General features: G+C 42.5%; 2 protein-coding genes across 9 annotated transcripts in view; one reads left to right on the forward strand and one right to left on the reverse strand.

Annotated features, from left to right (window-relative positions):
• LOC109955646 (protein NLRC3-like) overlaps positions 1 to 4,239 on the reverse strand; it is a 14,168-nt gene extending 9,929 nt beyond the window's left edge. The window contains exons 1-5 of one of the 2 annotated variants that reach the window (XM_020592019.1): positions 3,296 to 4,239; positions 1,875 to 1,998; positions 1,618 to 1,761; positions 772 to 850; positions 381 to 609 (exon numbers count right to left, since the gene is read on the reverse strand). In XM_020592019.1, the coding sequence (XP_020447675.1) occupies positions 381 to 609; positions 772 to 850; positions 1,618 to 1,761; positions 1,875 to 1,963 (541 nt within the window). In that variant the 5' untranslated portion in view covers positions 1,964 to 1,998; positions 3,296 to 4,239. Of the gene's footprint in view, positions 1 to 380; positions 610 to 771; positions 851 to 1,617; positions 1,762 to 1,874; positions 1,999 to 2,942 lie in introns of both variants that reach the window. The other variant, XM_020592018.1, reaches the window with a different exon arrangement.
• cdk15 (cyclin-dependent kinase 15) overlaps positions 1 to 14,247 on the forward strand; it is a 42,342-nt gene that overhangs the window by 12,947 nt on the left and 15,148 nt on the right. For 2 of the 7 annotated variants that reach the window (XM_020592046.1, XM_020592045.1), the window contains 12 exons: positions 6,041 to 6,184; positions 6,273 to 6,367; positions 6,985 to 7,064; positions 7,154 to 7,248; positions 7,557 to 7,619; positions 7,841 to 7,964; positions 10,235 to 10,355; positions 10,463 to 10,556; positions 10,626 to 10,689; positions 11,808 to 11,856; positions 12,111 to 12,253; positions 12,489 to 13,592. In XM_020592046.1, the coding sequence (XP_020447702.1) occupies positions 6,041 to 6,184; positions 6,273 to 6,367; positions 6,985 to 7,064; positions 7,154 to 7,248; positions 7,557 to 7,619; positions 7,841 to 7,964; positions 10,235 to 10,355; positions 10,463 to 10,556; positions 10,626 to 10,689; positions 11,808 to 11,856; positions 12,111 to 12,253; positions 12,489 to 12,601 (1,185 nt within the window). In that variant the 3' untranslated portion in view covers positions 12,602 to 13,592. Of the gene's footprint in view, positions 1 to 4,879; positions 5,550 to 6,037; positions 6,185 to 6,272; positions 6,368 to 6,984; positions 7,065 to 7,153; positions 7,249 to 7,556; positions 7,620 to 7,840; positions 7,965 to 10,234; positions 10,356 to 10,462; positions 10,557 to 10,625; positions 10,690 to 11,807; positions 11,857 to 12,110; positions 12,254 to 12,488; positions 13,593 to 14,247 lie in introns of those variants that run through there. The other 5 variants (XM_020592041.1, XM_020592040.1, XM_020592043.1 and 2 more) reach the window with 5 other exon arrangements.

The raw sequence follows: 14,247 nt of genomic DNA on the forward strand, positions 1-14,247 counted from the left end.
CAAACTGAGTGACCATTTTGAAGGCTCAGGACACCTCTGCAGGTGTTTTGAGTTGACTAGCTGAGTGACATGTCACCATATTCTAATTTATTGAGATAGTGAATTGGTGGGTTTTTGTTAAATGTGGGCCAAAATCATCACAATTAAAAGACCCAACGGCTTAAACTACTTCAGTCTGTGTGTACTGAATTTATATAATACACAAGTTTCACTATTTGAGTTGAAGTACTGAAATAAATGGACTTTTCCATGATATTCTGATTTATTGAGATGCACCTGTACACAAGGCTTACATGCATTTCTCTCCATGGATTTGGTTCTGAGCATTAACGTTGTACACAGTTGGACAACATGTTAACCCTTTAGAGAAAAGGTCTTACTGCTCTGCAGACAGTCAGCCAGCTCCTCCTGCTTCATCCCCCTCAGGAAGTTCACCGTGATCTCCAGAAATGCATATCTGGTCCTCCTCCTCTGCTCTTCATCTACACCATCCAACACCACCTCATCCTCCCTCTGATGCTCTGAGCCTTCTGGGTAATCCGGACTCAGAAGCTTCTGCATCTTCTTCAGCTCCGCCTTGACAAAAGTAACAATGTTGTCCTCCAGCAGCTGGAACAGAAAACTCAATGAATGACAGGACCCCAGTGAAACCGTGGAGCCAAACATCAGATCCCTGTTGGACAGACTGACAATCCACTGGTCTACAAAGTGCAGCATGGGGACGACTGTGAACGGAGCAGGCGTGACAGTAGCAGTTGTCCATGTACAGACCTTAAATATGGATTCCAGCTGTGTGTGATGCTGCTGGGCAGACAGACCGCTGGGACCCTCTGAGCTCTGCTGGTCCACTCTGTGGAGGAACCATGAAGAATTAGTTCACACTGTGTCTGTGCACACAGAGACCAACACAAGGTGAAGGTCCAGTAAGTGATGTCTGGATGTGAACAGCGACTCAGACGACTCCCTGTAGTGGTAAAGCTTTACTGGTCCTACTGGTCCCACTGAGAACCAACAGTTGCAGCTGCTTGGAGCTCTCAGCTCAGGGTTTGTCTAGAACAACAGCTCTGACAAACATCTTTCCGTCCCTCACTGAACACTGCTGAAGTGTCCTGGAGCAAGGTACCTTGAAGCACTGTGAGCATCTGAAACACCCTCACTCAGTGACTGCTCAAATGTAGGGAGGCGACAAAGTCTGTTGGGTTTGAATTCAACTTTCGGCTCTTTTTTCATTGCTACGGCAAAAGAACTAGCTAAGCTAATTTAAGTTATTATAAGAAGAAAAAGAACAAGAAGAAGACCACGGTACGTTTTCCATTAAGTTCCTTTTTAAATAATTGCCCGTCATCTCTTACGGTACTATAAAAGAGCAACAAATGTACCTAGCTAAGGATAGTGTGCCACAGACTGTGTTTAACTCTTATTAGCTCACGTTAAACCTAGTAACTCGGGATAATAGCGTTAGCTAACTAGTGTTTCTGTATGGTAAGCAGCGTAGATAAAATGGATAAAAAGGTGCAGTGAAATAACTTTTATTTTCAATATATATATATAAAGTATATAACAAATTGACAGATGTGCACAAAGGAGAAAAACAGATCAGTCTTTTAATAAACTAACTTTTTGTCTGTTTTAAATGGTTCCCTTCCATCAGCAAGTGCTCTGAAAGCAAGAGGATATTCCATTGACTGGTCACTCTTCAAGGACACACCGCTGAGTCCAGGTCCAGGTCCAGGAGTCCCTGGTGCCTGCTGGTGCTTCAGCCTTGAACACAACACACACAGAGCTGTGAGTGTGAAAGCTGATGTTGCAGTGATATGTGGTGCTGAGCTCTGACATGGAGAAGAGTCCTGGACAGGTGGAGATCCTCATCTCACCTTTGAGCTGTGTTCTGGTTCTCATGGTCCATATGCAGACTGGTTTTAGAGGGAAGGCCTCCATCCTCTCTGTCCTCACAGTGACTCATGCTACTGGATCCAGATCAGTTCACAAACACTTCACCTGGAGAGGGGAAACACATCATTCACATGCTACTTTCCAGCATTTCTGTGGTGAAGACATCAGCTGCTGCTTCTGTTTCCTCTGTGTCAGCTGGATGCCGTCAGACAAGCAGAGTGAGGCAGAGGACGCTGCCATCAGCTGCTGCACTGCTACCGCCACTCCACTAGAGGGCGCCATGGAGCTGCAACCCAGCACACACACCACCATGCACCGACATCTCACTGATACACAACCGCTTAGATTCACACTGGTTTACACTGTCTCTCTGTCTGCAGCATCCTCGCAGAAAATGACTTGAGAAAGAAACTGTAGCTCGTAATTCCACATACTCGGTAGTCCGGCCGAGCTCAGCCCGTATTTATTGGCTCAGACAGCGGTAGAGCGACGGCTCATGTCCGCCTTCTTTTCAAGCTGATTCATGCATCTGCTTTTAGTGCTCAGTCCGTGGAGCTACGCAGTAATAACAAGTCTATGCGCAGCTACTGACCAACTACTGAAAGTACTGCTACTGTTATTCCGGTGTTTAAGCTGCCACGCACCAACACAGCATGGCGGGTTGTGCTCATCCTCTTGTACCGAGTTTACTGTTACACCTGAGTAGGTAGCACATTGACCGTCAACCAGCGCAACATCTTTGCAGTTTCTACTGTAACTTGTTAACAACAGTCAATGTTAATGAGTGCAACATTAAGAACTGATTGCATTACCTCCAAGTGGAGGTTAGATTGCACAAAAATAACTGCGCAACAATGGCACTGGATGTGAAACTAAATTTGACAAGACAAAGGTACAGAAACTTACTGTTTTCACTAAAGGATAAAGAAACCGGAGGCTCTTGTCTCGCGATTTACTGTCTCATAAATAGGAAACGATTACGAGGTAATACTGAAAAAAGAACATCTTGTAGTGAGATAATGTGGTGATTGTAAAGCTTCAGAACTTGCCTGAAAATCCTCCAGAGTTTAATGAATCTTTAGTCGCATAGTAATTCAGTGCCACCTGTCAGTCAGTTCGGTGTACATAGCAGCCCTAAAGGCGGATATCGGCTAGAAAAAGGCGTCCAAGATGCAGCTCATAGTGACACTCGCTACCAGTGTCGGCATCTTGTTCCCCGCTTCCTGTATCTGTTCAAACATAGTGTGGCGTTTTCCACGATGGACCTATTATAAAAACACCCCGATGTTTCGGCTCATATTTATTTCACAGACAACATGTAAGAGCTAGAAGATCACGCAGCATGAGCCTATCTCATAATTAGGCAAACGAGAATAGACCTGGTAGCCCAAGTCATACATACCAGATAAGATCCTCCAGTTTTTATTCCTTGATGAATGCAGCAGTGCGTGTGTTTAAACGCAGCCTACACATTTCTTTCATGTCATATTTGTTCTCTCTCTGCGGGAACAGCCCTTGAATACTAAAAGGCAGTTGTTGATTTATCATTCTATAGATGATAGAAGATGGGGAGCCCGCTGGGCTCATGTGTACTTTCTTGAGAATTCGTGAGCACAGGTGCTTTCATTTATTTACACCGGTTTCTGTGGAAAAAGTTAGTCAGCCTGTAATTTAGACTTTCTGTGCGTCCTCCTCAGGCTGCTGAGACTGAAGAGGGACAGGTGAAACAACCGAAGCCGTAGTTTGGCTGCTGTCAACACGATCACACAGTTGCTATGACAGTAAGCGCGTTAACCCGTTAGTGCTGTGGCAGCTGAGAAGTCTTGGTAGGAGCAGAACCTGTCTGAGAATCCCGCTTCCTTCAGTGTCACGGGGATCTGGTGCCAGTTGTGCGTATGTCTGTGAGGACGCTGCTTATTCGGGCCAGTTAGTGGAGAAATCTGGCTGGATAAAGACGGACCTCAACTTGTAGCCCACTGGATAAATGACCAAATAAACTGTCACATTTTCAAACCTTTAAACGTCTAAATAATATTATTATGGCCTTCTGATGTTTAGTGTCACAGGTTGGACTAACGGCCCTCTCCTAAATGAAAATGTGTGCTGCTGTTGCTTCATCTCTGGCCAACATTCAGTTTCATTTTCAGATCCTCGTGGCTCAGCCCTGTCTCCATGTCAAGGTTATGCCAGCTCCTTTTCCACAGTTTACTTCTATAAATTATTCTTTGCTCACATTGTGTTGTCAGTCTGGTCCTTTAAATCAGCCCAGTGGTCACAGTATCCACCATGGTGAAAATATACAAAGTAAACTAAGTTTGTAACAGATGAGAGGTCAGGGTTCTTTAGCCTGCGGTGGAGTACTCTACTTTTACTGCAGTAAAAGTAGTCATACCAAGTAAGCATCATGCATTCAAAGTGTTAAGTACAAATAGAAAAGTATCACAATACTACTGGATCATAGTGACTGATACATTACTGTGTTCATCACTTTAATGCTGCAGCTGGTAAAGGTGGAGCTGATGGTAACTACCTTATATACTTATACTGTGAAGTACTTTACATCCTGCTGGGTGGCTGGTGAATTTCCCACAGGGGATCAATAAAGTTTGATGGCTATGGCTTCAGGTCTGCAGAGTTTTATGGAATAAAAGAAAATGTGGTGCTGTATTTAAATTCTAATCTGACACTCTATTGATGGCTAAGTAGACACAGAGAGGAAGGTACAAATTGAAATAGGGGCTGACAAGGTTTATAGATTCAGGAAGTCACAGCACTGCATCACACAATGTGGGCACTCCCTCAACATGACCGAGCTGGATCACATGTGATCAGTAGAAAAATCATTGTGATTTGTTTTTCTAAAATAAAGTTTTAATATTTAGGGTTCCTAAAGCATTGTTTCAGACTAATTAGCAGACAAGTTGCAACCCTCTGATGGATAATTTGATACATCAAAGCTTCACTTTTTATTAACTCTTATTATTGAATGATTTAGCCTTACTAGAAGTGCTGTTCTGTGGATGTTAAAGTCCACCTAACACTTCACACTAAAATATTTTAACAACTGTTGGACAGACTGTGATCAACTTTAGCTGAGGCATTCATGTTGCAGGACGGAATGTAACAACTGTAGAAATATTCTCACTTTTCTCCTGATTTATATATATATATTTTACAGTGTACCCCCCAGTTTAACATTTTTTACAGAGTACCCGTTGTTTTTGTTATTTTTTTACGGTGCCTCTTGTTGTTTTCTACACTGAAGTTTGAACAGTATCACAGTAAATAGGTTGTAGTTATGGACAGTGGACACTGGGGGCAGCAAACACACTTGAGTTGAGAGAGGACTGTTGTTTAAAAGTTTGGGGGGGGGCAGTCATGGGACCCTGTTTGCTGCTGAAACATGTGGATCATATGAGACAGAAAAAAAGAGGAGGAAGAGGATCATAGAGATTTTATAGAGAGGAGAAGGAAGGATGGAGGATTTGTCCCGGTGGGTGAGGGAGGCTAGGTGCTGGATGAGGAGGTGCTGTTGTGGTGAGGAAGAGGAGGATGAGGAGAAGAAAGGGAAGAGAGAAGAAGGAGATGAGGAGGTGGAGATGGAGGATCTCAGCTGCAGAAAAAGCAGGAGCTCAACTTGGCCCCCACCTGCTGAGGTATGTGACCAAGCTGAAATATGAGCGTTAGCACAGCGTTACTGTAACGTTTACTGGAAGAACATTTTGGAATGTTCGAGCCTTTTAAACTATGTGGTTTTAGTTTCTGACAGTGAACCTTCTGGCTATAGTTTTTCTGTGTGTTTTCTGACTGTGTTTTGTCTAATGAACCCCAGACTGTCAATTTTTTAGAGTGTATCCCTGTGTGTGACCAGCGAGAGGGGCATAATCATCAGGGATGATCAGAGTGGTTATTAAATAACATCTATTTTATGATAAAACTGGCAGATGGCAGATTTGTTTATTGCAAATCAGATACTGAGGAGATTGTGATTCCACAGCTGGAATGAAATGTTGACTGTAATAAGACTGTTTTGGTATTGCACACGCTTGTCAGTGATCTGCAGCATTTTATCTTCTTAAGGTCATGATTTAAAGCGTTTTAAAGGTTTCAGGCCGTCACTTCCTGTCCTGGTCCTGTCTCCCAGCAGGATCCAGATGGGTCTGCCTTGCCTCTCTCCGGGTCTCAGCCTTATTGGTTCCATACACTGCAGGTCCGGCGGCTGCCGGTTCAGAGAGGACGCAGCAACAGCGATCCACTGAGAGGCCCGAGCAACAAGGACCAGTTCCCCTGGGTCAGCTGGCATGCTGAGACGTGACACATGATTTATGACATGTAACGTACAGCGTGACACACATGTGACATGCGTGTGCTTTGTTCAGGAACCAGGGCTGCAGTTCGGAGCCGCTCAGTCGTACGTGAGCCTGGAGAAACTGGGAGAAGGCGCGTACTCATCCGTGTACAAAAGCATCAGCAGGTCAGTATGAACCGCAGTGTGCTGTGAGTTCATCATGAACAACAACATGACTCTGACACATTTCCTCCCTCAGAACACATCTACACATCTGGTTTAAGTACTTCTATGTTCACACAAGTTTACCAGCAAACACTGCATCTGTCTTTGTTGCAGTGGCAAGAAAAGTACACTTTACTGCAGTAAAAGTACTAATAAGAAAAGTCCTGCATTCAAGGTTTCACTGAAATATAATCAAAGTACCAAATAAAATAAAATTATGCAGAATGGACTGTTTCAGAATAACAGCAAAATATATGCTTGGATCATAAATCTACAGGAAGTTTTATTCTATTTTATTTCAAAGATGTGAATCTGTACCTTATATAAATAAAATCAGTGTCTCAGTTTCTTATGCATATCTGCAAAATCAGTCACCTGTGATTCCACTCTTATCCATCAGGTGTGCGACTGTAAGCTAAAAAAAGAATCAGTTTCTAAAGGGGTTTTGGTCCAGATATTCAGCAGCTAGTTCTCTGCGGTCAACCATGATTCTCTAGTGAATTAAAGAGGTTTACTTCACTTATCTATTTATTTCATGTATTATTTTCCTGATATTGTTGTTTTCTTGTTCTGTGGAGGATAAACGGGCAGCTGGTGGCTCTGAAGGTGATCCATATGAAGACAGAGGAGGGCGTCCCATTCACGGCCATCAGAGAAGGTGGTCCATCAGGTTGTTACTTCATCTGATCAAACACACAAACAGTACATGCATTAATACACCTGTGGGCATGTGTTTGTTGTTTACAGCATCTCTGCTCAAACGTCTGAAACACGCCAACATCGTCCTCCTCCATGATATCATCCACACCAGAGAGTCGCTCACCTTTGTCTTAGAATATGTGGTGAGAAGCATGTTCAGCTGAGGGGGGCGCTGTATCACAGTGTGACCTGAGAGGGGGTGGCTGTATTACAGACCACTGGCTTCCATCTAAACTTTAAACTCATTAAATGAATATTTTAAAGAAACAAAAGCAGCAGATTTCCCAGCATGCATTGTGTCTGAGTTAAACATTTTAAAACTATTCTTTATTGTATTTTAAAGAACCCATTTATGGTGGGAACTTGGTTCGTAATAAAAATAAAAGAAATAACAATACTTCACATTCAGTTTGTTCCTTGCTCTCTTCTTCTTCTTCTGTGGTTGCTGCAGCAGACAGACCTGGCCCAGTACATGACCCAGCACCCCGGAGGTCTGCACTCACACAACGTGCGGGTATGTCAGGACTCACCTGAGCACTGAACATCATCAGGTCTTATGTTTAAGTCCAAAGAAGTAACTTCAGCTGTCAGTAAATACAGACCAGTACACGTTTATAGAAGTGGCAGAATATGGAAATAATTTAAAGTACAAACTATTGACAACACTACATTATGTCAGAGCAGAAACACGAGAGCGAATGTGAGCTCAGGTGAGCTCCGTCTGCTGTCTTGTAGATCTTCATGTTCCAGCTGCTGCGAGGCCTCGGCTACATCCACAGCCGGAGAATCCTCCACCGAGACCTGAAGCCTCAGAACCTGCTCATCAGCCACCTGGGAGAACTCAAACTGGCCGACTTTGGTGAGCGACGGAATGCACCACGTAGAGTGGAACCAGCACAGACTGTGACAGTAACCACTTGTCAAATCAAATCAAATTTTATTTGTAAAGCGCCAAATCACAACAAAAGTCATCTCAGGACACTTTACAAAGTAAGGTCTAGACCTTACTGTTATCAATATTATTACATAGGGAAAACCCAACAAATCCCCCTTGAGCAAGCACTTGGCGACAGTGGGGAGGAAAAACTCCCTTTAACGGAAGAAACCTCCGACAGACCCCGGCTCTTGGTGGGCGGCCTTCTGCCTCGACCAGTTGGGGTGAGTGGATAGAGGAGAGACAAAAGAAGAAAAGCAACAAGACACAACAATCAAACACTGATCAGGCTGATGTGGTTGGTGACTGCTCATCAGAGACGTAGAGCTCCAAGGCCAGGGCAACCTGCAGAAAGGTACAGGGAGAGAGAGAGGACACACTACGGGAGAGAGGAGACACAAAGTTAGTGATGTGTAATGGTGGCATATAGAAGCATAGGGAGAGAGAGGAGAGGGGAGGAGAGGGGAGGGGAGGAGAGGAGAGGAGAGCAGGAGGGGAGGGGAAAGAAACTCAGAGCATCATGGGGCCCCCAGCAGCCTAGGCCTATAGCAGCATAACTAAGGGAGGGCTCAGGGTCACCTGATCCAGCCCTAACTATAAGCTTTATCAAAAAGGAACGTCTTAAGTCTAATCTTAAAGGTAGAGAGGGTGTCCGCCTCCCGAACTGAGACTGGGAGTTGGTTCCATAGGAGAGGAGCTTGATAGCTAAAGGCTCTGCCTCCCATTCTGCTTCTGTGGACTCTAGGAACCACAAGTAAACCTGCACTCTGAGAGCGAAGTGCTCTGTTAGGATGATAAGGCTCTACGAGGTCTTTAAGATACGATGGAGCCTTGTCATTAAGGGCTTTGTATGTTAGGAGAAGGATTTTAAATTCTATTCTGAATTTTACAGGGAGCCAGTGGAGAGAAGCTAATATGGGAGAGATATGATCTCTCTTGCTAGTTCCTGTCAGTACTCTGGCTGCAGCATTTTGGATTAACTGGAGGCTTTTTAGGGAATTATTGGGACATCCTGATAGTAAAGAGTTACAGTAGTCCAGCCTGGAAGTAACAAATGCATGGACCAGTTTTTCAGCATCACTTTGAGACAGGATGCTCCTGATTTTTGCAATATTGCGCAGGTGAAAGAAGGCAGATCTAGAGACTTGGTTTATGTGTGATTTAAAGGACATATTCTGATCAAAGATGACTCCAAGGTTCCTCACAGTAGTACTGGAGGCAAGAGCTATGTCATCTAAAGTAACTATATGATTAGACAGCAGATTTCTAAGGTTTTCAGGCCCAAGCACAATAACTTCAGTTTTGTCAGAGTTTAGAAGTAAGAAGTTGCAGGTCATCCAGGCCTTTATGTCTTTAAGACATGCTTGAAGTTTGACCAGCTGACCTGATTCATTTGGCTTCATAGATAAATATAACTGAGTATCATCTGCATAGCAATGGAAATTTATGTTGTGCTTCCTGATAATATTGCCTAAGGGAGCATGTATAAAGTGAAGAGAATTGGACCTAACACAGAGCCCTGTGGAACGCTGTGACTAACGTCAGTTTGTGTGGAACATTTGTCATTGACATGAACAAATTGAAATCTTTCTGATAAATAAGATTTGAACCAACTTCGTGCAGTTCCTTTAATCCCAATAACATGTTCAAGTCTCTGCAGTAAGATGCTGTGATCAGTGGTGTCAAAAGCAGCACTGAGATCTAAGAGGACAAGTATGGAGACAAGTCCTTTGTCCGAGGCTAGGAGCAGATCATTGGTGACTTTCACCAATGCGGTTTTTGTACTATGATGGACTCTAAATCCTGACTGAAAATCCTCAAACAAATCATTCTTGTGCAAGTGGTCACATAACTGCTTTGCAACAGCTTTTTCAAGGATTTTGGAAATAAATGGGAGATTGGATATTGGTCTATAATTAGCTAGGACACCTGGGTCAAGAGTAAGCACTTGTGTAAGGTCTTACTGGCTGTTAGTAGTTTGGGTTTAAGATGGGATTCCGAGTTTAAGAAAGTGTTAATCACTGTAAGTCACCTTTTCTTCCACCTGTAACTGTCAGCATTCAGACTTGTGCAAGTTTTCCCTGCTCAGTCTGTTTAAAACCCTGCAGACCTGAGCTCCTGTTCACAGAAACATCACAGTCTGTAAATGCCCTGTACTGCTCCTTCTGTCCTGCTGGTCCTGGTTGCGAGTTCAGGTCTGGCGCGGTCCAAGTCCATCCCCAGTCAGACCTTCTCCTCAGAGGTGATGACTCTGTGGTACCGGCCCCCTGACATCCTGCTGGGGTCCACAGATTACTCCACCGCCGTGGACATGTGGTGAGTGCTGCAGACACACTGCTGCTCAGTGAAGATGATCATCACTGTCACCATTCTGCAGCTGCAGCTGTGTCTGAGTCTGAATAAAGTTTCTGTGTTTGAATCAGGGGAGCTGGGTGTATCTTCATCGAGATGCTGCAGGGGGCGCCAGCATTCCCTGGAGTCTCTGATGTGTTTGAACAGCTCCAGAAGATCTGGGCGGTGAGGAACTAATGATCCACAATACTACTCCTATTACTACTACTAGTACTACTTTGTGTGTTTTTGCAGGTCCTGGGTGTGCCAACTGAGGATGGCTGGCCTGGAGTCAGTCTGCTACCCAATTATAAACCAGGTGAGTTAACCCACCCACCACTTGTCCCAGAAATTATTTTTAATGGTCATTTTAAAGATTTTTTTTTTTCATTTTATTTGTTTAGAGCATCCTGCAGAATCTAATTATTTATTTATGTATTTCTAGTTTTTAATTCACATGTTTCTTTTATTCAGCTTTGAGTAAAGGTCACTGAAACTAAGAGACAGTCACAGACAAATATCCACTATTATCATACAGATATGAGCTGTCCTCTCTCAGCATGGAGGAATCAGGCCTGAGAGTGTGTAGACATAATGATCTGTAACAGTGAGAACAAAGAGGAGAAAAGAAATAACTGGACAACTGTCAAACCACAGAGTGAGATCAGCAGCTGAACTCCACATTAATCATCAGCAGTGAAGACATGTTTTACTGTAAACTCCTCACAGCTGCAGTTTACCTTCTCTCACCTCCACCCACAGATGGGTGATACAGCAGCTCAGGGATTAAACATTGTGACTTCATAAAGAAACACTTTCTCTCCTTCACAGTCAAGTGTGAACACACAGACATGAAACACATGTTGATCTGATTTAGTGTGACGTCCACTTTCTGAGGATCTCGGCGCCGTTGGGAGGGGGGAGTTAGGACGATTCTAAGGGCCCACGAACTTTGGGGGCCCACAGAGACTAGCTTAGAGGTACCAACTTCAAATTTTTTCATAGGGCCCAAAACTGCTAGCGGCACCCCTGCTCATTGTCACTCATGTCCCTCCAGAACAAACCTCCATAAACCCGCTTAGAAATCACAAGAGAAAAGAGGCTGCAGAACCTGCCTGAGAATCCTCTTGTTTTTAGGCTTTCCTTCAGTGTCACAGTGATCCAATGACAGTTGTTTGCACATGCATGGGGACACTGCACAGGGCAGCTGCTCATTGATCATTCTGCTGCTGTTAATGGGGACACTGTGACTACATGGAAATAAAATGTAGGCTCAAGTTGTAGCTCACAGCTCAACTGCTGACTCACTATACTTCTGTGTACATCCCCCAAGGTATTATGGGGAAATGAAGTGCAAAAACCTATCATTCTCTCAGTGTATTCTCAAGTAACTTTAGCGTGTCACTAACCTTTGCTAATTGTGTTTTCTTTCTGTAGAGTGGTTTGTTCAATCTAAGCCAAAACAGTTTAAAACCATTTGGAAAAGGTAGGCTAACTGTCACTTAGCACAGTGTGTGCTAAAATGTTAGCATGGAGCCTGCTATAATTTAATACAAAGTATCATGGCATGCGTGTTAATATGCCAAATCCATGGTAATACTGTGAGAGTGCTGCTATACACGTTAACCATCTAATTCACCATATGCATGCTAACAGGGTTGGACAAAACGCTAACATGCCACATATGGTGGTACACATGCTAACAGCATGACATGCCATGCCTGTGTTGATGTGGATCAGGTTGAACCAGCTGCCCTACAAGACCGAGGACCTGGTCCAAAGAATGCTGAAGGGGGTCCCCACACACCGGATCTCAGCTCAGGATGCTCTGCAGCACCCATACTTCAGCACGCTGCCTCCTTCCATCATGCACCTCAGAGACAGTAAGTACAACCTAAACTACAACCTAAAAAATCTAGCACAGAGCTAAATGTTAACATGCTAAAGCATGTTAACACAGCCATATTTAATATGCTAACAATCTAACATACCCATGCACATATTCACATAGCCATACATGCTAATAAGGTAATATACTGCATACTTACTAACAAAACCACACACATGCTAAATTGCTAACCACACAAAACCCACAATTTGTTCTTTTATGTGTTCCAGCAGTGTCAATCTTCAAGGTTCCTGGTATCTATCTGGAGACAGAAGTCAGAGACATGTTCCACCCCGGTAGGAAGCTCCAACTCTCCCTGCTGCATGCTGCAAAAAACTGGTAGTTAAACCGCCATCAGTCTGAGGAGACAAGCAGAGGGGTGAGCAGTCCTCATCTGTTTAGTATAGATTTGTGTATCATACTTCTTCCTTATTTTAATTGTTAGAATGAAGCTAATCAGCTAATCTCATGGCTGTGTCACAATAAAACCAGGTATGATGTTTAACAAAAAATTCATGATTACGTTGAACCTTGAAGGAAGTTATTAATAAGGAAGTAAGTAAACAGACTGTTTAGCCATTTTTAAACTGAAGCTGTTTATTCTTTATATATCATTGAAAGGAATGGAAGCAGAAATTTTAGTTAGATTTCATGAACTCTGGTCTGACTCATTTTATTCTGCTTGATGTTTTATTTTCCTGTCTTTAGTGTCTTACCTTCATTAGTTGTTATTTAATTCACTTGGATCTGCAGCTGGTGTTGTTTTTGTTCAGCAAAGAAACCACTTTCCTTTAAAGTTTACGCTTAATTAATCAGTTTTTGAGGAATTTGACATCTGTCTGTTGGGCCTTGTTTATTTCTTTGTCTTTTTTTTTCATTGCAGAGTTCACTTAGTTCATCAAAAACCTAAAATAAACATGTTTGTCTGTGCTTCTATAAAAAATTTAAAAAAAAACTTTGAGAACAAAACAAAAACTGGTACCGTCAAGTTGTTGTGTGTTCATGTATAAATATACAATTAGTAACTGAAGAAATATAGAGTTTTGTTTGACTGACAGAAAGTGAAATAATGTGAACGTTTGATTTGTGAGATAAAAGAGAAGGAGTCGCTGTTTGTGCATATTTAACTCTGTGTTTTTACGTCGGATATTTGTTTGATGAGAGAAAATTGATTCACGACACTCGAAGACAGCTCATCATTAATAAATTAAAATGCACAGGCGCCTTTGATAACCAGCCTCTGAAGAATCACTAGTTTATTTAACCTGAAAACTAGTTTTCTTTGTTTGTTTTTTTTTTTTTGACAAACTTTTGTTTTCAGAGGAATTTCTCAGCTAACCCCACACCAGTGTGTATTCTAACGTGAATTAGAAAAATAAAAGAAACTGTGATATTAGATTATTCTGCTAAAATGCTATAAAAATATATTTGTTTAAAATTTTTGTGTTGACCAACATCAGTCCATGAAAGGATATTATGCTATAAAAATCAATTCCTGTTCCCAGAAAGTACAAGATGGAGGTAAAAACAAAACAAAGACAGCTAATCACAGAGCTAGCTGAGATAGCCACAGCTAGCTGCTACTAAAGCTAAAACTACATTACTTACTGGCTTTGCCCTTGAATATTACAATTTGAAAACTATCCTTATTATACAACAGCATCTTTAATTTGTTGTTCCACCCAACTAAACAGCCAAGTCCAACCATGAGCTGCTGAGGCTAACCAGCTTGGCTGAGTAGCACTAGCTGTTACCTTAGCATCTGACTCTGGTAAAATTCAAGAAATGTGAAAATGTGCTTCAGTGGCATTTAAATCTCAGATTGGATTAAACTAAATGAATGTATTTTATTATTTCAATATAAATATTATAGACTTTATATTTACATGAGATTTTATATTAACGAAGCCAATCAAAGATGAGCTGTAAGAAATCAGCACACTGAAGACAATACAAAGTATCCAGATCCTTTACTTCACACTGGAAAAA

This window comes from Monopterus albus, unplaced genomic scaffold (assembly GCF_001952655.1).
Source record: "Monopterus albus unplaced genomic scaffold, M_albus_1.0 scaffold16.1, whole genome shotgun sequence".
Taxonomy (NCBI): domain Eukaryota; kingdom Metazoa; phylum Chordata; class Actinopteri; order Synbranchiformes; family Synbranchidae; genus Monopterus; species Monopterus albus.